At 43.2% G+C, this 25,162-nt stretch overlaps 2 protein-coding genes across 2 annotated transcripts in view; both read left to right on the plus strand.

Moving 5' to 3' along the window:
- LOC311241938 (endosome/lysosome-associated apoptosis and autophagy regulator family member 2-like) overlaps positions 1 to 8,355 on the plus strand; it is a 30,265-nt gene extending 21,910 nt beyond the window's left edge. Inside the window, exons 15-20 of the mRNA XM_084330891.1 lie at positions 567 to 663; positions 3,689 to 3,787; positions 4,481 to 4,607; positions 6,966 to 7,144; positions 7,399 to 7,561; positions 8,230 to 8,355. Of these exons, the coding sequence (XP_084187017.1) occupies positions 567 to 663; positions 3,689 to 3,787; positions 4,481 to 4,607; positions 6,966 to 7,144; positions 7,399 to 7,561; positions 8,230 to 8,301 (737 nt within the window). The 3' untranslated portion in view covers positions 8,302 to 8,355. The remainder of the gene's footprint in view (positions 1 to 566; positions 664 to 3,688; positions 3,788 to 4,480; positions 4,608 to 6,965; positions 7,145 to 7,398; positions 7,562 to 8,229) is intronic.
- Positions 8,356 to 11,487: 3,132 nt separating this feature from the next.
- On the plus strand, positions 11,488 to 23,661 carry LOC311241941 (tetraspanin-9). Its single transcript, XM_084330895.1, has 9 exons — positions 11,488 to 11,724; positions 13,919 to 13,959; positions 14,296 to 14,375; positions 17,024 to 17,215; positions 17,449 to 17,523; positions 17,644 to 17,745; positions 18,995 to 19,126; positions 20,015 to 20,098; positions 22,697 to 23,661. Exons 3-9 carry the CDS (start codon positions 14,313 to 14,315, stop codon positions 22,766 to 22,768), a joined length of 720 nt encoding a protein of 239 aa, XP_084187021.1. The 5' UTR covers positions 11,488 to 11,724; positions 13,919 to 13,959; positions 14,296 to 14,312; the 3' UTR covers positions 22,769 to 23,661.
- Positions 23,662 to 25,162: the final 1,501 nt, after the last annotated feature.

A 25,162-nucleotide genomic window follows, 5' to 3' on the forward strand; every position in this document is an offset into this window, starting at 1 on the left:
GCAAGGTCCCGGCAGATAGTAAAACACCACAAACGCGCTTTCAAAAGGTAAATTATATTTATTACTGTGGTAGGACTTCAAACCTCCACTTAAATGATGATGAGGATTTAATAAAGGGAAGAAAACAACCCACAAACAATTAACAAACAGGGAGAAGGGTAAGGGGAGAACACACAAGATAATTATAATTAATGGGTAGCACAAGCCCTAGTGACCTAGTGTCACAGGACACAAACACAAACCCTGCGGTTGGCAGTCTGGGAATCCCCCAGCAAATGTACACCACGTGCACAACACAATATAATTCCACACAAGCAGTGGCAAAAAGGCAGAAGGCCCAATACATATATATATATATTAACACATTCCACACGGCACCTGATAGAGAAAAAGAGACAGCATTAGCCATCATTCAAACACACACACACATCACATCCAAAACATAACATATTCTAACCTGATGTTCAGATGGTGTCATAAATACAGTAATAATGGTAATGACCAACCCACGTACCCATGTACGTCACAATAGGTCATAACCGGTCATTCTGTTCATTCTGTTTCAGGAGCGACGGTGGACAGTGTTTTAGACGGAGTGAAGGCTAAACCAGAACTTTTCCCTGCGAGTTTGAAAGCAGTCCCGGATATCCACTTTTTCTACAAGTAGGTCAAAGTTTATTTTATTTTGACAATCAATAACAAATGCACAGCCAACAGTCATGCATACATTATACAATTTTATCTGCACTTGAAAACTGCATATTTGAACACATTTATTTCCCAAATCTACCTGAACTATTAGCCATAATAATAATTACCAGATTATTAGCCACGGATGTAAACAAGGAGTCATGAACTAACTTGTCATTTATATCTAATCCAATTTGAATTACTCAGGTTTTTGATTTGCCAATACATCCTGAATCCCTAAGAGATCACTTTTGTTCTCCTGGACTTGGTTTTTGAAGAAGGTTCTCTTTGTTTCATCAATGTTTTTTATAGTTTTTTTCTAAAAGAAATTGTTTCATTCCTAAGTCAACCAAACAGAAATAATGCTTTTCTTTCCTCTTTCTTTTTCTTTAAAGATCCCATCCACACATGTTTTTAACACTTTTAAAAGGTTGTATACTGGGGCGCTCCAGTAGCACACCATATAGCGCGCTGAGCAGGCCATGTGAGCGGATCGGAGCGTGAGCGGCGCGGGGCGCGGAGCGGGCGGTTTTGACGTGAGCGAGGAGTGGGTTTTAAAATGGGTCGGCGCGACGTCCGGAGCGAGAGTTCTCCTCCGCTCCAATCCACTCCAGGTCGCTCACAGTGGTTTAACTACACTGTTGATGTAATATACATGCAGTACAATGCCAAAGCAACAGATGGCAATGTACAAACATGAAGGCCATTTTCAACCAATGAGAAGGGTGAACCTGTGATATCCGGTTCAGGCTTTGTCACTGTAGAGACGCCCACACTCACTCCTGTTAGAAAACGTATCGACGCCATTGTTGTTGACGTTAGCTTACATGCTAACGTTAATGGCAGCGACCATAGCATTGTGGCTCGGCTAGCCTATCATCGCTTAATATAGCTAGTGAATGGATAAACAACGTTATTTAACATTGCAGAATGGGTACAATTACAATGCGGCTCAATACAAACAATTGTTAAGGGGCCCAGGGGGTGTAGACTGTTGTAGTTTGAGCTAATTTACACCATGCTCCAAAAAAAAAAAAAAATCTGCCGAGCGATCTGGCGCGGGGCTCGATTCAAGGTGAGCGGGGAGCGAGCGGAGAGCGACTTGGGGGCGGGGTCAACATGATCGATTAGCGGAGCGGACCAAGCTTTAAAGAGCGAAGAGCGGATTTCTCGGCCGCGCCGATCCGCTCACGTGGCCTGGCGCTGAGTCGCGAAGCGGTCGTCCCGGGTTCATTTCCCAGTCCCGGTGACCATTTGCCGCAGGTCTTCCCTGCCTCTCCTCCCGTTCTCCCTCTCTCCTCTATCAGTCCTGCGTGGCCAGAAAAAACTGTAAAACGCTAATAAAGATAATTAAAAAGATAAATAAAAAGTTGTATACTGAATAGCAATTAGTTTGGTATGGTTTTTTCTACAAAATAAATTCAATAAACTACAAAAAAATTCTTAGCACCTCTATGAAGCCCCGGCCCCTTCCTCTCTCACGTCTTCCCCCCTCGCGTTTTCCTCCCTCATGTCTTCCTCCCTCATGTCTTCCTCTCTCACGTCTTCCCCCCTCGCGTTTTCCCCCCTCGCGTTTTCCCCCCTCGCGTTTTCCCCCCTCGCGTTTTCCTCCCTCACGTCTTCCTCCCTCACGGCTTCCTCCATCACGTCTTCCCCCCTCGCGTTTTCCTCCCTCACGTCTTCCTCCCTCACGGCTTCCTCCCTCACGTCTTCCTCCCTCACGTCTTCCTCCCTCACGGCTTCCTCCATCACGTCTTCCTCCCTCACAAATTCCTCCCTCACGTCTTCCTCCCTCATGTCTTCCTCCCTCACGTCTTCCTCCCTCATGTCTTCCTCCCTCACGTCTTCCTCCCTCATGTCTTCCTCCCTCACATCTTCCTCCCTCAAATCTTTCTCCCTCACGTCTTCCTCCCTCACGTCTTCCTCCCTCACGTCTTCCTCCCTCACGTCTTCCTCCCTCATGTCTTCCTCCCTCACGTCTTCCTCCCCCACGTCTTCCTCCCTCACGTTTTCTTCCCTCACATCTTTCCTCAAGCATGTTCACTTTCTCTTTTTCCACCTAAACAGTTCACCAAAAAGCAACACTTCTTATCAAGACAATCTTGTTATAACTAAGAGATTTGCTGGGAAAGAAAAAATCTTTGTTTTTGTGCATAGATCACTAGATCTATTTATAATACAAGTATCAATTTATAATACAAGTTTCACGTTAGCAATTCATGTTAGTAGTTACATATCCTGGATGACGGTGTGGCCAGCTGAGCAATAGCAGCCATGATAGTCTCACTTAGTTGCATCACACAAGCGGTTCAGATTGTGAGAAAGTACAGAGAAGCCCCCCCTCCAGTGGCAGAATGTGAGAAGGGCGCTCTGGTGACTGTATAGTCTGTATAGTCAAAGTCATGCTTCCAAGAGGAGTTAACTGTAGAAAGACCATGTTTTTGAGTGGAGGGGACCTTTAAGTTATAACTGTTTTCCAAAGGTCGGCTGGGTGGCGCAGCGGACATTGCGCTCGTCACCAACGCAAGAGACACCGGGTTCGACTCGGGCTGTCGGCGTTGCCTCCGGCTTGGGCCGGCCGTCGTACTAACTCAATTGGCAGAGTTATAGCGGGTGGGAAGTCGATGGGTGGTAATCTGGACGTTGTGGACAGCGACTCCTACAGGTCGGTTGGGGGACGCCTGCACAGCAGAGACAGGAAATGGCGGGGGTAGTGTGGCCTCCCACACGTTACACCTCGCCAATGAGAGTCCGCGCTGGCAGGTGAAAAGATGCGACAGGCTGCCTCCTCGTGTACCGGAGGGGACATGTGATGCAAGGCTTCTATCCTCCCTACGACCGACCTGTGGGGGGGGGCATATGCGAACAACGTTCAAGACAGGGGAGGGGAGAATTGGAAACAGCGAAATTGGGATGGGAGAAAAAATATGAAAAATAAGGAGAAAAAGTGAATAAAAAAAACTAAAAAAAAGTTATAACTGTTTTCCCTTCTGTTCAGGTCAACCCAGGCCACTGCCTCGTGTGATAATGGTCGTAGTTCAGTCATCACAGTTCGATGTAACCCAGAGTCAGAGAGTGGAGGCCTCTCTTTACCCAGGTGTGTGTGCATGCATGTACAGTATCAAATTGGTTTACAATCATTTGTAATAGTAGTGTGGTAGTAGTGTTATTCAGTCATCATCATACACAATACAATATGCACAATCATTCCAGACTGTCAATGGCCTTTGATTTTGGCAGTGACTGAAAAAGTACAGGCTGAAGAATAATGCCTGTCCTATATTGTTATCAAATTAAGACTCTAAAACAAAAAGAATAATAACAAAAGGAAAATTATTCACATTTGTAACCCGAAAATAGCTATACAAACAATTTTTTTGGAAAACCAAAAGTGAATTACTCATTCTTAAATTTATATCAGCATTGTTCCATAAGTTAACCCCAACAATTCCCAAATTTCCCCAAGGGGATCAATAAAGTAATATCTTAATAGAAGATAAGATAATCCTTTTAATAATTTTCTTTGCACACAGTCCGGGAGTAACTTTGCTTTAGCTCTGTACATTAGTTTCATTATTTTATAATCAACCAAATCATTACATTTCATAACATGGGACTTCATAAACAGTGGATTTGTGTGATCATAGTAATCAGCCTTATGAATACTACAAATGTTCCGCTTTTGGATTTACAGTCTTTTTAAATGTTGACCCTAATACTTCCATGCCACGCAGTAATAACATTTATGTTAATGTATTTACTGCGTATTAATAAACGTGTGTTTGTGCAGCTCCTGTCGTGCGGGGACGTGTGACGGATGCTCATTTCACTTCCTGTGGCAGAGTGCGAGTGCCTGCCCCATCTGCACAGAGGACAACTACCACCAGATAGAGGGAGCCTGCAAGGGAGGGGTTCAGGTAACACACACACACACAAACCCCCCTTCAAAACCGCTCTCAAAGAGCACCTACGGGTGGCTGCAACTAGAAACTGGCCCCGGTAAATGTCCAAATCCCCCCCCACCCACCCAGCCACCCAACCCCCTCCAATGTACAGTTTCCTCCCCTTCGGATGTATATATATGTAACGGATGGTACCGTGAAGTGCAGTGACGAAGGGCTGGGGTGAGTAGCGGTGCTGTGGGTTAAATTCACTCTCATCCTCAAAAGACACATAGACATGTTGCAAAGTAGTGAATTCACCTCTTGGTATAGCGGTCTGTGCTGTCCACCCGTGTAGTGGTGCGGCAGACCACGGATTTGAAACTCCCTCGGGGCATCGAAGTTTAAGGTGACGATATGACAACCGTTACCTATATATTTTTTATGATATTTTTTTTCTTTATTTTTCTCCTTTTTCCTCCGTTTTTCTCCCATCCCAATGTTAGTCGTTATGCCAATTCCCAATCCCCTTCCTGGTCGCGTGTAGCTTTATGCCAAGCAAGCAGTGCAAAAATTTACCGTAGTGGCATGCAGTAATGCGCCTTTCATTTTCCGCCGCCCAGCGCCCAGGTCGCGCGGAAATAGGCTGTCTATTGCCATTCTCTTTGACAAACTCTAACCTTAACCAGCTCCTTAACAACGCCTAAACTTAACCGTTCTAACCTTAACCAACTCCGAAACAATGCCTAACCTTAACCTTAACCTTAACCATGCCTAACCTTAACCATAGAAATTATATTGCCATTCTCTTTGACAAACTCTAACCTTAACCAGCTCCTTAACAGCGCCTAAACTTAACCGTTCTAACCTTAACCAACTCCGAAACAATGCCTAACCTTAACCTTAACCTTAACCATGCCTAACCTTAACCGGCGAAAGAATACACGTTAAAAAAAAATCACGTTAAAAAATATTTTCGATGGGATTCGAACTCGCCAGCAAACAAGCCATAGGATCCACAGCCATGTGTCCTTGCCAATTGAGCTATTGCTAGATACTGAATAAGGGGCGGTGACTTATATATATTGAGCTCCGCTCGTGTCGGATCTCATGCGCATGCGCGGGCACCTCGCGCGAGCACGCCGGCGCACGCACGCACCTGAGCGAGCACGCCGCCGCCGGTGCACGCACGGTAGCATTTGTCTGAAAAGAAGGGCGCTTTACCGCACTAGCGTGCGGTGACGAATGCGGAAGCATTTTTGCACTGCTTGCTTGGCATTAACGTACAGGCTTCCTGGTCGCTGCGCACTTACCCCCTACGGTCGGTCTGGGAGAGTGGAGGCTATCACATGGTTCCTCCGGCACATGTGTAGCCAATCAACCGCTTCTTTTCACCTGGCAGCGCGGACTCTCACTGAGAGGGTGTAACGTGTGGAAGGATCACACTACCCCCCTTAGATCCTTTCCTCGCTGAGCAGGCGCCCCGACCGAACTGTAGGAGTCGCTGTTTACAACGACCAGGACCCACCCACCAGCTTTCCCACCCCTAACACTGTGTTAGTATGAACGACCAGCCAATATGATCTCTTTTTCTTACACAGTACTGTATATTTGTATGTCTTGTATGTCATAAATGTCTTGATTAATTGAAAATGGAGCAACCTTAGCAGTTGTTTGTATTGAGCCGTACTGTATTGTACCCATTCTGAAATCTGTTAAGAAAGTTTTCAATCAATCAATCAATCAAACACACACATACTCTATACATACACACACACCCACACATAAACACACACACACACACACTCACACAAGGGGCGATTTGACGTGGAATTAAAGAGTATACATTCCCACTGGTTGACTCAAATTATGCTGATGCATTATGATGCACAAATTACTATGATCCCTTGATAATTCTAGGCTTTAGTGAAAAAGCAGAGGGGAAACAACCATTTTCCAGCCGACTATCCCCATTATTAAATGTGACCCCACTGACATCACCTACTGTGTATACTGTATCTACCCACACACATACACATATACAGTATACACACCTCTTTTATCGCCACCACTGCCTTTACATACCATACATTCTTACCTGACACACCATCTCTCTCTCGCTCACTTTCTCTCTCTCCCTCATGGTCTGTCTGTCTGTCTGTCTGTCTGTCTGTCTGTCTGTCTGTCTGTCTGTCTGTCTGTCTGTCTGTCTGTCTGTCTGTCTGTCTGTCTGTCTGTCTGTCTGTCTGTCTGTCTGTCTGTCTGTCTGTCTATCTCCCGCTGTGTGTGTGTGTGTGTGTGTGTCTGTCTGTCTGTCTGTCTGTCTGTATGTCTCTCTATCTCCCGCTGTGTGTGTGTGTGTGCGTGTGTGTGTGTGTGTGTGTGTGTTTCTAGGAGACAGTGTACATGTGGAATGAACCTAAGCTGTGCACTAAAGGCGTGGCCCTGCCCCCCAGAGCCTCCTCCCCCTGTGAGGCCGTCACCTTGTGGCTAAAGGTGGGGGTCGGGGGCGGGGCCTTCATGGCCGTCCTGCTCATCTCTCTCACCTGCTACTTCTGGAAGAAAAACAAGAGGTTAGTTGCTGTTGCACCTGTCAATCAGACAAACCGCCACCAATCATAGCCTGAGTCTGTGTTAACAGTCTACTTGGATCATGCATTGTACAGTAGAGGTATGTGTGAGTGTTTGCTTATGACAATGTTCCTTTGAAAGACAAAAAAATATCCATATCGCTTTAAGACTAATGGGAATTTGGGGACTTGGGAACTTATTATTTTAAATGTCCTGATGGTGGTGTCTGTCCTCTCCCTGTGGCACCCCTTGTCAGGCTGGAGTATAAGTACTCTCGTCTGGTGATGACGGCCAATAAGGAGTGTGAGCTGCCTGCGGCCGACAGCTGTGCTCTGATCGAGGGGGAGGAGCCAGAGGATGACGTGGTCTACACCCAGAAACCCTCCCTGCTGGGCAAGCTCAGAGCCATTGCCAGCAAGGTGTGTGTGTGTGTGTGTAGGTATTGTGTGGGTGTGTGTGTGTGTGTGTGTGTGTGTGTGTGTGTGTGTGTGTGTGTGTGTGTGTGTGTGTGTGTGTGTGTGTGTGTGTGTGTGTGTGTGTGTGTGTGTATGTGTGTGTGTGTGTGTGTGTGTGTGTGTGTGTGTGTGTGTGTGTGTATGTGTGTATGTCTGTCTGTCTGTCTGTCTGTCTGTCTGTCTGTCTGTCTGTCTGTCTGTCTGTCTGTCTGTCTGTCTGTCTGTCTGTCTGTCTGTCTGTCTGTCTGTCTGTCTGTCTGTCTGTCTGTATGTCTGTTTGTCTATATAATCACAGCCATTTATTACCATGGCTCTGTGTATACTGTAATATCATCATCATCATTAGTAGTAGTAGTAGTAGTGGTAGTAGTAGTAGTAGTAGTAGTAGTAGTAGTAGTAGTAGTAGTAGTAGTAGTAGTAGTAGTAGTAGTAGTAGTAGTAGTAGTAGTAGTAGTAGTAGTAGTAGTAGTAGTAATAGTAGTAGTAGTAGTAGTAGTAGTAGTAGTAGTAGTAGTAGTAGTAGTAGTAGTAGTAGTAGTAGTAGTAGTAGTAGTAGTAGTAGTAGTAGTAGTGTAGAACCTACTGTATATGTGTGTGTGATATATAATTAGTATTACTTGTGTGTCTTTCAGCAGAATGAAGGAGAGAGCAGTGAGTCGGTACAGTTGAAGTCGTCCCATTCTGAGAGATGGGTCTGGGGATAAGAGAGGAGAGACAACCGGGGAGCAGGAACAGTCAGTGATGTTGGCACTGAGCACCTCCATGTGTGTCCTTTGACACACTGGTTGAGACGGACTCCATTATGGCCTGGCAGAAACTGGACTGCAGCTTCACTCCCTCAACCCTAGAATACACAGGAAACAACACCCCTTGCTTTAATGCCAGGGAACCTCAAGGGCCATAACTGAGAGAGATATAAGCTGTTGCTGTTTTTGTTTTTGTATATATATTTTGTATCGTCATTTTGAAGTTTCTGTTCAGAGTCATGTATTTATATTAATATTGTCATTATAAATCTTTATTAAAATATCACTTGGCTTTGGGATTGCGTGTGCACATGTTTTGAGTATCAGAATACACTTTTCCAAGTAGTGGAGTCTAGATTGATTGATTGATTGATTGATTGATTGATTGATTGATTGATTGAAAACTGTATTAACAGATTGCAGAATGGGTACAATACAGTACGGCTCAATACAAACAATTGGGTATTTTGGAAAGCACTTTTACATCCTGGGAAATCAGGGAAATTGGACGATAGAAATTGGACGACAATCCAAACTCGATCTTCTGTGAAAGGATACAATTATACTCATACTTTAATTGAGTTACAAGCCTTAAGTTATTTGGTGATATTCAGCCAAAATAATAACAATCCTCCCTTCTTCATCTTTGAGTTCTCTCAGACATTGACCATGACCCGTCGGTAGAGTGGATCGCTCTGAGCGCCGCCCACTCGCGGCATTGTTTTGGCAAAAGTTTGCGCACGTTTGTCATAAATCATTCATTCTCAATGAATTAGAGAGAGTCCAGCTCGTTTATAACGCTAAAGGAACGCTAACGGAATGTTGAAGGACAGCCGGTAGGCTAGTTTTAAAAGGAAAGGAGAAGAAATCAAAATAAAAAATAAAAATATCAACCCTGCTCATCCATAACGAGCGAATATAGAACAAGTCATACCGCAAATGTCATACGTGGGGGAGAAGTAGCAAATAACCAAGTCACTGCGTTATTCAATAGTCTTGTAGGCTAGTCCCCAGTTGGCTCACAGTCAATATACTACACCTTACCGGCTAGGATGATTCCCTTTCATACCGCTGCACTCAGCTGGACCAGGGGTCCCCCATTTTCAATTCATCATGACATTTATGACGTACATGACATACAGATATACAGTACTGTTTCATCCAGACATTTATGACATACAAGATATACAAATATACAGTACTGTTTGAGAGAAAGAGTCTAGAGATAATACAAATTAAAAAAAGATATATACATTCGAGGGGGAAGAAACTGTACATTGGAGTAGACGTTGTCTTACTTGAACTCTCATTTTAGCTGACTTTTAAATCACCTTATGTATAAATCGCTATCTCTTACTCTAACGATCTATGAGTTTATAATCCCCAGACTGAAGTAATTACTCCCATTCAATCTATTCATCCTTTTTTTTTTTTTTTTACCAGAATAGATATGTGGACCTACAGTATTTTGGGGAGCACAATATGGCTCGCTGATAACAAACTATCATTACACATGGGCAAAACAGAGTCCATTCTCTTCGGTTCAAATAACAAACTCAGCAAGACCGACGGCTTCTCAGTTACAGTGGGTGACAATATTGTCACAAGGAAAGAAGATATTACCTACCTAGGTTCCATCCTAGAGGCTAATCTTTCCTGTGACAAAATGGCATCCAATGTAATAAAAAAAGTCAACCAACTAACTCGATTCTTGTACCGGATCTCCTCACTGGTAAAAAAGAATACCCTGAAGACTCTGGCAGGAGCACTCATTCAAGGGTACTATGACTATGCTTGCACCTCATGGTACCAAAGCACCTCAAAGGCGCTAAAAACAAAATTACAAACATCTCAAAACAAACTGGTCAGACTACTGCTTGACCTGACTCCTAGAACCCACCTCACCCCTGCCCACTTTGACAACCTAGGATGGCTTAGAGTAGACGACAGAGTACAGCAACTTGCAATGGGCCTGGTCTACAAGATACACTATACGACCAAGGTACCCATGTACATGTCAAAATACTTCCCAAAGGTCAGTGAATACCACGATCACAACACCAGAGGGAGCTCCACAAATCATGTTAAACCCAGATTCGGCTCAAACAAGGGACTAAACACGTTTCGCAATTATGCCACATCAATGTGGAACGCCCTACCCAAAGCTGTAAATGAATGTGAATCACTACCCACTTTCAAAAACACTCTAAAAAAACACCTACGGGAGACTGCAATTCGAAACTGGCCCCTACAAATGTCCTAGCACAACCTCCTCCAATGTACAGTAAAAATTACCAAGTATGGTCTTGTCAATATTCCAATGTACAGTTTTGCTTGTACAGTTGTACAGTGTCCCCCAGCCACCCCTCCTACCCAACCCCCCCCACCCACCCACCCACCTCCAATGTACAGTGCCCCCCCCCACACCTACCCAACCTCCTCCAATGTACAGTTTCTATGTCAAATGTATATACTTTTTCTCTGGACTCTTTTCGTATCACAAACAGTACTGTATTTGCAAATCTGGTATGTCATAAATGTATAGATGTAGCAGTACTGTCTATCTGTATGTCATATACGTCATATATGTTACGATGAATTGAAAATGGGGGACCCTGATGTAAACAAAAATCTCTGGTCTGCATCCCCTTAACAATTGTATGTATTGAGCTGTACTGTACTGTACCCATTCTGCAATCTGTTAATAAAGTTTTCAATCAATCAATCAATCAATCAATCAATCAATCAATCAAACAAACCATACCAGTATGCTAAAAGAGGGGCTATTTGACAAAAACATTTTTTTTTTTTTACTTTGAACTATTTGAGTCTGTACTGTAGCCTATTATAGATAGCCAGTATCTTATAATAGCTAAGTAGGCTACGTAAGGTATCTCGAGATAAGCCTAAAGTCATACCCCCCCCCTCTTCGTCTCCCTCCGCCACACGTCGCGCCTCCCAACTCCAGAACAGTTTCCGCCCTACAAAGAAAACATCGCCTCCCCAGCCAGCAGTACGCGTGCGCTATGCTTTTACCAACACACTTGCAGTTCCGCGTTCGGGTTCTGCGATCTGATTGGCCACTGACGTACGGAACGCGGAACTGCAAGTTTGTTGATAAAAGACTACACGCAGCCAGTACCCCGCGCCACCACCACCACCAGGCATCGACGGGGTCGACACTTCAGAGAATCGGGTTTTTTTTGTTTTGTTTTTTTTGCTAGCAAAACTGTTGCTTTCGAGAGCCAACCGCGAAGAAAGCGATACAAAGAAAACGGAATGAGCAAGTTTCCTGCAACAACAGGGAGCCACGTGAAATGATAAGAGAGCGAGGAGCCAGGAGGAGGGGGATGAACTCGAGTTCGTAGCTTCTTCTTCACGGTACGAAACTATTCATTTTGTTTCTCTCGAGCACAACATGAAAACAATCACGGCCGCGGCACAAAGCGACGCGACGTGTGTTAAATGTAGTCGCAGCTAATGGTGGTGGGGTCGAAACACTGATTGTAGAACATGTATATGGTGTTATATATATATACACGAGATGTGTTTTTTTTTAATCTCGTAACTTTTTTGTGCTCAAAACGAGTTTTCCCACAAACTTGCTTCACAGTTGATTGCAATGACGTCACGTCAAGACTCGCTGCCATGTCTCGCGAGTCGCGAGTTTCCCCTTCTAGTTTTACTACCTTGGCACTTCTATCAATTAAATTCATATCAAATGCTTTATTGGAACGACGGGATAAACATTACGCATACTATGTAGACCAAAACACAGGACAACGCCAATCAATATTGACCTCCTCTTTTAACTGTTCTGGCTTTAGTGGATCATTCGGGAATCTTATCAATAATCGCAGGGAGGTGACTGATCAGCCTGATTAGTGTTTTCCTTGATTAGTGTAGAGGCTGCCTTATATCCACCCTGGATTCGAACCAGTGACCCCCCCCAACCTCCTCCAATGTACAGTTTCTATATACTCTCTTTTTAGACGCTTTTTGTATCACAAACTACTGTATTTGCAAATCTGGTATGTCATAAATGTATAGATGTAGCAGTACTGTCTATCTGTATGTCATGTATGTCATATATGTTATGATGAATTGAAAATGGGGGACCCTGATGTAAACAAGACGAAAGTCTTTCTCTGGTCTGCATCCCCTTAACAATTGTGTGTATGAGCTGTACTGTATTGTACCCATTCTGCAATCTGTTAACAATTTTCAATCAATCAATTTATTGGAAACCAAGCCACTCATGCGTTGAAATTCCGCTTTCGGGAGAGAAAAAAAACCTGTCACGACGGCAGGGATGGGTACCTTTCACATTTGAACCGATACCGGTACCTGTGAATCGATACCGGTACCCAACGGTACCTTTTTTCGGTACTTTAGTCTCAATAAATTTTATTTACCTACCTCAGTCATGAAAAAAAAAATCCAAACTTCAAATAACTACAATTTTCGGCTTGCCATTGCTCCGACTGCTTTGTTGTTGAATCAAGTCAAATCCTAGGTAAGCATATTTGTGCGTGTGAACGTTGACATGAAAAAAAAAAAGTTTTTTTCTTCTTCTCTGTATCTCACTTGATTCGATACTCGGTAGTACCGACGTGTTTCGGTTCGGTACCTCAAAAGTACCGAATTCGGTACCCATCCCTAGTCGTGTGCCACTGTAACCAATCTGGATTCGACCACAGGTTCCATCACAAGGTAAATTAAACATCGTCAGCCGAAGGGCAGTCTTCCTCCTTGACAACGGTGATGTGATGTGAGACTTACTAGGCTTCGGGCAGGGGTACTCTTAGCCCCTTACGTGACTGCGATCTGCAAGCCAGGGGCTTTTCGTATCCTTAGTCACTCTCAGTTATGCCGCCACCAGGCTCATATTAAGTACCAAGCGCTGAATTCTGAGCTGGGGGTGGGTCCAAAATATATCACATATGAATTTCAAAGATACCCAGCGTACAATATGGGTTTAACACAGCTTTACGGTGGGGTCTGGATTAAGCTCGGAGTTGCTAATAAACAGTTAAATCATTGTTACAAAACGAGTGGTACTCACAGAGCGAACGTTGGCAAGATGGCGTCTTCTTCTTCTGCCGCTATTTGGCTGCCTGGTGCGCATGCGCTGTGACACCAACGGCGGAAATGGACGTTCGGTCTGTAAGTACCACTCGCTTTGTAACAATGATTTAAACTGTTTATTAGCAACTCCGAGCTTCCAGACCCCACCGTAAAGCTGTGTTAAACCCATATTGTACGCTGGGTATCTTTGAAATTCATATCTGATATATTTTTGACCCACCCCCAGCTCAGAATTCAGCGCTTGGTCCTTAATATGAGCCTGGTGGCGGCATAGCTGAGAGTGACTGCGGATACGAAAAGCCCCTGGCTTGCAGATCGCAGTCACGTAAGGGGCTAGGGTACTCTGGCATAGTTAGGCCTGAGCATTTCATTTAGCTGACGTTTTGGGACTTACAAGTCAGCAGGAAGGGTACAACTCTTTCAGCTGAGTAACAATGTTCATCAAACAGTGTTGAGCATGTAATGGACATATACTGCTTTGTTACAGGTACATGCACTTAATGACCGGCTGTCTATTTTGTTGAAGTGGTAAGTTTACACCCCACCCTTCTCATAGTGGTCTTAATATGTGGGGAAATGGGTTTACATCACAAGTGTAGGCTAAAGCTGACATTAGCATAAATGTTTGATTATACACTGTGTAGACTACTTAATGATAGTTGGGCTGTGTAGGCTATTGCATTTATACATTTCAGTGAAAGAGCCTGTGATTAATTTGGTAATAATTGTGTGAATATTGCTCCTTTGTGGTTACCTTGAAGAAATGCAATTAATCAGCATAATACAGTTAGTCTTCTTCTCAAACTTGCGTCTGTTGGAAATACTGTACACAGTCTGAATGGTTTGTTTGTTTGTTTGTTGCAGTCCGCCTCGTTTGAAACATGGCTCGTGGCTGCATCTGCTGTGTTAAATACATGCTCTTCCTCTTCAACCTACTCTTCTGGGTAAGAGGAAACACTTTCACACATGAAACACAGGGTTATGTTATTAGATTCGATTCGATTAAAATGTATTGTCATTATTATACAGCAGCACAAGTAGGCTACTACGGTACAACGAAAAGAAGTTTGGCATCCAACCAGAGTGCAAATGTAGCAGTAAAGTGCAACATACAATGTACAGGTGGTTAAACTGGGTACAAAATATACAAGTTAGTACTACTGAGTGTAATGCTAATCAGATGTACAGAGTGTATTATATAAATAGAGACGGTATGACTACTACTGGCTAGCAGTGTAACTAGTAAGAGTAGGATATGTACAGATATAGATATAGTAAGGGACTATGTGCAGGAAGTACAGACAGGATAGGTATATGCGGTGAGAATAAATATATATGGTAATATGCTGCATTATAGTACATGCTATCATTTTGTAGTAAATCAATGGGAAGTTCAATGTACCAATCAGGGTATTTACTTAGGGATGTTTCGTAAGGGCTGTCCTCGACCAAAATAATTCTTAGTCGGCTAAAGTTGGCAGTTTACTCGACATGTAGGTAAACGAAAGCGAACTTGCCTGAAATAGAACTACAATCCAATACATGGCTTTCCCCAGGACTTTCAAACAAGATGGTGCCGAGTGGCGACATGGGGGTTGTTCAGAGGCAAAACATTTGCAATAAAGAAAGCCATTTGCTGTAATTTCCTGCAACATAAAAACATTATTTCATTAAAGTGGAGATGAAGCATAGCGATAAACACATAGTCATAGCATCAAATTAGTATTTAGATAAACCACAGAAAAAAATCACGTTATAAAAATAAGGCGTTTCTAAGAAAAAACGATTTGTAATGTCCATTTATGTAGCATTTATGAACATGGGCGGCGCCATTTTGTTGCTGACGTCACGGTGTTGGTTTGGTGTATACACTGCTGGGTAGCTGCCTATAGTAAACATGGATTGTCGGGTCAGTCGGTAAATAAAATGTTGCCTACAAAACAACGGGACCGCGGTGGTTCTTTTTGTATTGCTCCTGGCTGTTCAAACTAATTTGACTGTGTGAAAGAGAGAGGAAAGTTGGTTAATTTCCACAAACTACCAGTGAAAAAAACAGTGTTGTTGGCATGTTGGCTCAGGCTGGCTGCACTCAGGCGGCGCGATCAGCCTGTTGGACAGGGAAGGAGGATCTGCAGCGAACACTTCATTGCCTCGGATTATGTTGTTGGGGTGGAAGGTTTGTCCAGAAGACCACTAATCAGCTGAAGCCTGATGCGGTTCCCTCGGTCTTCGACAGACAGACGGCGCAGGCAGTTCAGCGTCGCGGAGCATTCAGCCTGCTGGCTACCTAGCTCCACTTCAACCAGCCGAGCGTCGGGAGCTCCAGCAGCTTGTCGATGTGCTAATAGCCTCGGCAAGCTAACGGTAGCTGGCTCCAGGCTATTAGCACATCGACAAGCTGCTGGAGCCAGCTACCGTTAGCTTGCCGAGGCTATTAGCACATCGACAAGCTGCTGGAGCCAGCTACCGTTAGCTTGCAGAGGCTATTAGCACATCGACAAGCTGCTGGAGCCAGCTACCGTTAGCTTGCCGAGGCTATTAGCACATCGACAAGCTGCTGGAGCTCCCGACGCTCGGCTGGTTGAAGTGGAGCTAGGTAGCCAGCAGGCTGAATGCTCCGCGACGCTGAACTGCCTGCGCCAGTCTGTCTGTCGAAGACCGAGGGAACCGCATCAGGCTTCAGCTGATAGTGGTCTTCTGGACAAACCTTACACCCACAACAACATAATCCGAGGCAATGAAGTGTTCGCTGCAGATCCTCCTTCCCTGTCCAACAGGCTGATCGCTCCGCCTGAGTGCAGCCAGCCTGAGCCAACATGCCAACAACACTGTTTTTTTCACTGGTAGTTTGTGGAAATTAGCCAACTTTCCTCTCTCTTTCACACGGTAAAATTAGTTTGAACAGCCAGGAGCAATACAAACAGAACCACCGCGGTCCCGTTGTTTTGTAGGCAACATTTTATTTACTGACTGACCCGACAATCCATGTTCACTATAGGCAGCTACCCAGCAGTGTATACACCAAACCAACACCGTGACGTCAGCAACAAAATGGCGCCGCCCATGGCGAAAACAGGGAAATTATATTTGATTTTTCAGACAAATAAGCAGGATTTCCCATTTTATTATAGGACCCTGTCTTACACAAGGTACACAACAAACAAACTAGGATCACATTGTTCACTGCTTCATCTCTCCTTTAAAATAGCAAGCAAACTAAATTATTTGTTTAAGTATAGTCTATAAGGTATAAATTTGCCCCAAGCTTTCACTGCAAACAATTTAATGCAGAAGGAACCCAGCCAACATTATGGGAAAATAGATACCATTTCTCTCTCTGTGCGTTCAGTAGAAAGCTATCCGGCTACAAGCTAGCCTAGCTTAGCACAAATTAATGAAAGCGGATACGGACCAGTAGCCTATCTTAAAACTCCGGGAGAGGTGTTATTGTTTTGGTAGACTAAGACCAAACCAATCAATGGAGGGGACAGCCCTAGGTGATACTGCAGTAAATCAGTAGCACGTTCATCATACTAATTGGGTATTTACATAAAAAACTGTTTGTTTGTGTGTTTCCTCTCCTCTCCTCCAGTTGGGGGGGTGTGGTCTGCTGGGCGTAGGGGTGTGGCTGTCCGTCTCCCAGGGCAGCTTTGCCACCCTGTCGCCCTCGTTTCCCTCGATCTCCGCTGCCAATCTCATCATCACCCTGGGCACCGTTGTCATGGTGACGGGTTTCCTGGGCTGTCTGGGGGCCATCAAGGAGAACAAGTGCCTGCTGCTGAGTGTGAGTGGACGGACCGAACCCACAGCACAGCGTTGTGTTATTCCCCCATATTGCTTCTAGTCTGGAGGTTATCGGCCATATTATTCACACACGGCCATTTTGCTCTCGAGTCATGCTCGGGTTTGGGTTCCTGACATAAGAGCAAAATGTCTGTCGTGTGAATATGGCCAATTGCCCTTTTCCGGCTCAGCATATTAATATGCTGATGAACTAACTCTTTCCCTCTTTCGTAGTTTTTCATTGTTCTGTTAGTGATCCTGTTGGCTGAGTTGATTCTGCTCATCCTGTTCTTCGTCTACACCGACAAGGTAAGACCGTGTTCACAGAGGAGGAACGTCCACATTTCTTCATGTGAGGCCCGCGGCCGACCGTGGGTTGCCTATATAACGCATCCCATAATCTCATCTCTTTGTGTTGTGTGTTTGCAGGTGAGCGATAACGCCAAGCAGGATCTGAAGGAAGGGTTAGCTCTGTACAATACAGACAACAACGCCGGCCTGAGGAACGCGTGGAACACGATACAGGGAGAGGTACGAGTCGAGGCGTACACACACCTCACCGGTAACACCTTACTCGCTGTTTCAACTGAACTCGAGTGGTTTTTGAGGGTGCACCAAATACCTCCACCAAGCGTGCTTGTTTCTACCACTGACAGAGACTTTGAGTCGTTGTTTCAGGGAGACAGCACTGCTATTACAGCGGAAAGTTGGTTTTGTGTTGGAATACAGCTAGCTTAGCGTTATCTCTAAACAACATGTTGTTTAGATTCATTCAACTTGATGAATTGAAAATGGGGGACCCTGATGTAAACGAGACGAAAGTCTTTCTCTGGTCTGCATCCCCTTAACAATTGTGTGTATTGAGCCGTACTGTATTGTACCCATTCTGCAATCTGTTAATAAAGTTGTCAATCAATCAATCAAGCCTACTTTGCGTAGTGTTCATTAGGGCTGACCTTCGATTTTTCTTTTGGAATTCGAAGCTTCTGGGCCGAGATTCGATTTTAATTCGAAGCTTCGGAATAAAAAAAAAAAAAAAAAAAAGTTATTAATATTTTTTATTTATTTTTTTATGTTGTGGGACTTGTACAGCACTTTGTTCAACTTTGTCAGTGCTGTAAAGTTTAAACCTTTTTAAATCTTAGACAAACGAAACACTTTGCTTTCATGAAATATTGTAAGCCGTCATTTGAGGCTTTATAAAAGCAGCACAATGAACACAAATCTGTCAGTGCCGAGTCCGACCTCATCTTAAATAACAAACGGCATCGCTTGTTGTAGTTAACAAAGAGAGGCAGAGTTGATTTTGCACAAAAAAAAAACATAATCGAATTTTATTTTCATATTCGAATCCCATGCCCATCGAATGAAGCTTCGAAGTATTTAAGACGGCCCTACATAGACCGCCCCAAAGAGTTCATAGACTATTGATACGGACATGCCGTCCCATGAGTGGAGAGACCTGCTGAAGACTGAGCGGAGGTAATGTAATTATTACAAATGGTAACTCGCAATACTCATTAAGCATCGGGTATATCGCTGTGCACTGTTATGTCCACGGAGCGAGACATAATAAAACCGGTTGTGTGTGTGTGTGTGTGACTGCGCATTATCTCATTATTGCTGCCATGCGCTTTATGGTGCGTTCTAAAAATACATTTCCCTAAACAAATACTCGAGCACTACTCAAGTAATTCATGCGTGTACTCGATCTGGCAAAACATTCCCTGTGACCGTTCCTAGTAGTAATTCCGTCCCTGTCCCCCCCCCCCCCCTCCAGTGGCGGTGTTGTGGGGTGTCGGGTCCCTCTGACTGGCACGCTGCCCTGCAGGAGAAGGAGGTCCCTGACCGCTGCTGCCAGGACCTCTACCTGGGCTGTGGACGCAACGTCTCCAGTGCCTTCTGGCCACGGGTGAGTGGGAGCGACTATATAACTCATGTTCACACACTTTCTGTTCCCGGGGCGACTCTCTCTTGGGTGACGACATTAAACCGAGTAAAACGTCATACAGTTCCTAAATTAAATACAAAAAGAGCGATTCTTGAAACGTACAGTAAGAGGGCGGTTGTAACTCTCATTAATGGAGATGTTGAAATGAATGACTTGCACACATCTTGTCAGCATGTACCTTTAGCTTTCTAAAGAAACTGGATGGACGGTAGCCTATTGATTGTACAATAACTTATTCATTAACAGCAATGATTGTATATAATAAACTTGATTGATCGAAGTGATTTTGTTTGTAGATGAGTTTGTTGGAAGACATTTGAAAATTGTGTTTGAAGGTGCACTGGGTTCTGTATCTAAGGACTAATTATGAAGTGATATATTGAAAGACGAAAGACTGAAGAAAAAAAATGTGTTAAGGGGAGGACCTGATAAGCATCTTGCTTCTTCCTATTCCTTTTCGGACAAGAAACATATTAATTGTATTCACTTTTTTTTCCTTCTTTCACAACAAATTATCTTTATGATTTTTTGATGTTTTTTTTATTTATTTTATATTGTTTATTTAAAAAGAAAAAAAGTGGGTAAATAAGTATAGGTTTTATCCCTATCAGATTAACAGGGAACAGTGTCATAGTGGTGAAGCGGCTCCTGTGCTCTAAACACCTTTTTATAAACGCATTTTCAAGGTGCGTAAAAAAAAGTATTGGAATTGATTTTGATGGTGCAGAAGTGCGTGTGACCATTAGTTACCGTGTGAGGTAGTCGGTGACATTGCGAATGTGTGACATTTCAGGCTGTGGAAACTTTTGGACAGATTTAGTGAAGTAGTTCACTCGTATGTCTCATCAGGGCTGCTATGAGAAGGTGGAGGAGTGGCTGGACGACAACAAACACCTGCTGGGAACCATCGCTATGTGTGTGTTGGTCATACAGGTGAGCCGTCTTTTAATGTGCCAGTCTTGTACGATTGACCTTCTTTTCTTGATCCTCCAATCACAAAAGTTGCTCCCTCGGATAGATAAGTCAATTGCATTGTTGTTGTTACAGTGTCACAGTAATGAATAAGATGCAATAATAAAAGTATGTGTACCTACGCATGTGTATATACTGTACGACGTCAAGGGTGGAAATCAGTCATTTAACTTACAAGTATACCGTAATTCCTCTAATAGTAACCGGTATTCAATTAAAAACCGGGTCTCTATTAATGACCGGGTGCGCTGTTGAGCTAAGCAATTATAAGCCGGCCTCCTAATACAAGCCGGGTTTCATGTATATTAGAGGAATTATGTTATTTCCCTCAACGGATTTACCATATGCAATATATTTTGTTGTTGTTATATGCTGGCCTGGCTGTGCAGTAAATACCATATAATGGTATGGTGTTAATGTTTACCAAGAGAGTAAGCCTACCTCAGAATTGTATAAAACGAAGTTATTATTATTATACCAGTATTGTGATTGCACTATTTTACTTTATTTAACTTTTTTTCACCACCTGTAATTGCACTGTTTACTACCGTATTTCATACAGTACTTGGTTTCAATAAATGAACCCAGTACATTTTACTGGGTTCAAACTGACACAAAATGTTGATTTATTCATTATGATCTGTTTGACAATTAGAAATATAGGCCTCTCTCTTATACATGCCTCCTCCTAATACAAGCCTGGTATCCGCTACAGTTGAAACAAATACAAGCCGGGGTTACTATTAGAGGAATTACGGTATTTAGTTTTTAAGTATTGTAATTTGTTACATTTTAAATGGCATTCGTTACAATGTAAATCCTTTTTGTAGGCTTTCCATAAGCTTTGCGCCAGTATTTAAATTATTTGCAGCGAATTAACGCGGCCAATTAGCAGTTGTGATTGGAGGATCGAGAAAAGAGGGTGGGGTTTGAGATGAGTCAATAGCACCCTTCTCAACCAACTTTGTATATTGCTTGTTGGGTGTGTTAGAATAGAATAGAATAGAAATACCTTTATTATCCCGTGGCAAATTTGGCACTGCAAATCGCTCAACATTTAAACATTTAGACAGGACAGGTCACAAATTAGAATAATAACACAAATCAAATCAAGTTGCCTAGGATAAGAGTAGAGTAAAATAGAATAAAATGAAATAAAATAAAATATACAGAAATAAATACAGTAAAAATATACTGAGCATGGGGGAAGCAGTGTAAACAATTTGGTCAATATAATTATAATTTAAATCTAGCCAAATGAAATATATATTCCAGTATTATTGAAGTATATATTCCAGTGTTAAACCAAACTATGGCACTCGACACTTAAAGTGATGGTTCTAATAATTTTTTACCCTTGACCTATTTCTTCCTCATCAATGATGTTGATCGGTAGAGTCTATTTTCTGCACAGTCCATGCTGTTCCTCATATTAGCTCCAGATAGTTGAGACACAAACCAATGCAAAGTCAATGGGCTCGAGCTCCTGTCTCTACAAGCTGACGGGGGCTCACTGAAACCTACTCCACGGTGCACACAACGTAGATTTCAGGGAGCCTCAGTCAGCTAGTAGAGACAGGAATCTGACCCCATTGACTTTGCATTGGTTTGTGGTGAACGAGCCGGAGCTAGTATGAGGAGCAGCGTGGATTGTCGGAAAGGACTCTACCAGGTCAGCAAGTAAGAAATGGGGATAGGGTGGTTACAACAATCACTATCCCTTTAACCTTTTCATATGAGCTCACGGGTGAAATAGAATTTAGAGAACGGAACATTTCAATGATGATCTAACAATACTGATGATTTCTGATGATTCCTATGGAATTCCAAAAAGTTAACGGTCTAAAACGGCTAACGTGTCGGGTGCCTGCCTGTAGTGGTTAACACCGGTTCCTGACAGGCAGCGAGCGAGCGAACTGGAGACGAAATCGCGCGCGACACTGTCCTGATATGAGGCGGCGCGTGTCCGAGTGTGTCCGTGTGTGTGTGTGTTACCTGGAAGCACAGGGGCAAAGCAGCCTGCGATTCTTGACCAATAAAAAGTGTTTAGGGGCGGGACTTGGCCGCGTAATCGCTCAACTAGAGACACAGCGAGCGAATATTTGAGGGGTGAACGACATCGGCACTCAGTTCGCTGTCGCTCGCAGCAGGTCAGGATAGTCTGATTTGAAACGAATACATTTTAATCATTTTCGCAATCACGCTCGCTCGTGTCGCTGCCTGTCAGGAAGGGGTATAAGACCCCCACCTCTGGGACCACAAGTGCCCCTGCTGGCCTGGGATCAGATCTCACCAGAACCTTCTCTCCTCTACTCTGTCTCCGCCTTCCTACTGTCTCAATAAAGAACCTTCTCTCCTGTGTCTCCCCCTCAGCCTTCCTACTGTCTCAATAAAGAACCTTCTCTCCTGTGTCTCCCCCTCAGCCTTCCTACTGTCTCAATAAAGCAAAATCCTCCATGCGACATAAATCATACCTACTCTCTTTAGCTTTAGCATACCTACAGTAGACATTCTCGTGAAAGATTTCCCTCTTAACCGGATGCCATTTTGTTTCCCCAGCTTCTCGGCATGGCCTTCTCGATGACGCTGTACCAACAGATCCACAGAGCGGGGAAGAAGTACGAGGCATAAAAAAAAAAAAAAAAAACGCCCACATATACACACGCCTGCCTATTTCATTTAATCTCTGTTTGGCATTAATTCCATATAATTTTCTATTTCATTTCATTTCTATTGTTGCTTTGTTTCTATTGTTGCCCTCATATTTTGTATTTATAGTAAATAAACCAGACATAAACTCTTCTTTGCTTGTGCATGCCACGGCAGCCTTCACCGTGACTTAGTCTCTCATGCACTTGTGTATTGCTTTGAATAGTATTATTTTTTTTGTGGCTAACTTTCATCACAGTATAACCAGTGTTTTTTATTTTTATTATTTAAATCGTTTATATAATTCAGAAGATTGGATGCCACTCAGAACAGACGGGGAAATATTTCACAAAGCAGGATTTGAACGTTAGCCAGATAACTTTGGAAAAAATATTGAACCGTTATCTTGATGGTTTTTTTTTCTTATTTAAATATGTAAAACACAAATTTCAATATTAGCTTTAGGAACTTGATTCAGGGTTATTCAATGTTTTTATTTTGTTGTTGAAAAGATGGTTAGCTGCATAATCCTATCCCCCCCCCCTTGAAAGGAAAGACATTTGTGTCTGAAATGAAGAATAGAGGGGCACTGTAGTGGGTCATGTAAGGTGAAATGTTGGTTTTATCATGACTGGCAATAAAGGGACCAGTACAATCAGTAGAGCACTGACGCCCTCTGCAGGTATTGTATGGTACACAAGAAGCTATATATAATTCCGCCAAACGGATAATAAAAAAACCCAACTAATGCTATGTTAAACCTATGTCGGCTGAGTCGGCTCACGGTCCTGCTTTCATGTGAAATGTACCCATTCTGCAAACTGTCCATAAATGCTTCAATGTTTTCTCATGTCAATAAAACCCTTTGAATTGAATTGTGTGTGACTGTCTGTGACAAGACGGCGTTCTTTGAAATAAAATAATGTACAATTAAAATAGTGAAACCAAGAAATAAGTAGCTTAAGTACAACATCAATTATCCTACAGTGCAACAAAAATAAGAACATATTAAGGTGGAGACCAAAGTTGAGTTGAAAATGAAAAATGTTGAAAAATACAATACTAAGTAGCCATATGCATTCATTTAAATGGCATGTTAAACCAGCTCTGCATTAAACGTGCAGCTATATATCACTGAGTCAATAGCAGTGAGAATAGCATTGGCCTCTATACAGCATGGACTGCACCAGAACCTTGAAGACGACTTCAGATGTGGTTCTCCAAGACCTTATTGTTCTGCACATGTTTCTATATCTCTTGTTCCTCGCTTCAGATGTCACATATTTTTTTTTGTTTTTTTTATCATGGTTTTCAAACGGAGGCAATAAGCCTGGCAGTATTCGGATAGCCTATACGTTACATTAACAAACTGAAATGATGATTGTATTGTACATCATAGGTTATTCATGTGTAGACTGAATAACTGAACATTAAGGACCAGCCACGAGTTTATACGGGTTTCGGTGCCATGCGTTGTGGACCAGAGGCACTTATATAGCCGTGGCAAGTTGTTATTGTTTTATTCCATATTAATAACCGGATCAAGGTCCCCGATCGGCTCTGCAGATCTACCCTCCTCTGTGGAATCGGCAACATGCAATATCGGCCAGATCCTCTTAGGGGCGCCATCGCTCCACTGCAGTACATGTCAAAATATCTCCCAAAGGTCAGTGAATACCACGATCACAACACCAGAGGGAGCTCCACAAATCATGTTAAACCCAGATTCGGCTCAAACAAGGGACTAAACACGTTTCGCAATTATGCCACATCAATGTGGAACGCCCTACCCAAAGCTGTAAAGGAATGTGATTCACTACCCACTTTCAAAACCACTCTCAAGGGACACCTACGGGAGACTACAATTCGAAACTGGCCCCTGTAAATATCCTAACCCAACCCCCTCCAATGTACAGTAATTTACCTAGTATGGTTTTGTCAATATTCCAATGTACAGTTTTGCTTGTTTGTACAGTGCCCCCCCCCAATGTACAGTTTTGCTTGTTTGTACAGTGCCCCCAACCCCCTCCAATGTAAATGACCCAGTATGGTTGTCAATATCCCAATGTACACAACCCCACCCAACCTCCTCCAATGTACCGTTTTTACATCAAATGTATATACTCCCTTTTCTTGACTCTTTTTGTATCACAAACAGTACTGTATTTGCAAATCTGGTATGTCATAAATGTATAGATGTAGCAGTACTGTCTATCTGTATGTCATATATGTTATGATGAATTGAAAATGGGGGACCCTGATGTAAACAAGACGAAAGTCTTTCTCTGGTCTGCATCCCCTTAACAATTGTGTGTATTGAGCTGTACTGTATTGTACCCATTCTGCAATCTGTTAAGAAAGTTTTCAATCAATCAA

This window comes from Notolepis coatsorum, assembly GCF_963971535.1.
Source record: "Notolepis coatsorum genome assembly, chromosome: 15".
Classification (NCBI taxonomy): Eukaryota; Metazoa; Chordata; class Actinopteri; order Aulopiformes; family Paralepididae; genus Notolepis; species Notolepis coatsorum.

Excerpts from the sequence above, each read along its gene's own strand:
- LOC311241941 (XM_084330895.1), top strand. The coding sequence starts at position 14,313 with ATGGCTCGTGGCTGCATCTGCTGTGTTAAATACATGCTCTTCCTCTTC. Across the intron at positions 19,127-20,014 it reads CCAGTGCCTTCTGGCCACGG|GGCTGCTATGAGAAGGTGGA; the intron begins GTGAGTGGGAGC and ends ATGTCTCATCAG. Across the intron at positions 20,099-22,696 it reads TGTGTGTGTTGGTCATACAG|CTTCTCGGCATGGCCTTCTC; the intron begins GTGAGCCGTCTT and ends TTGTTTCCCCAG.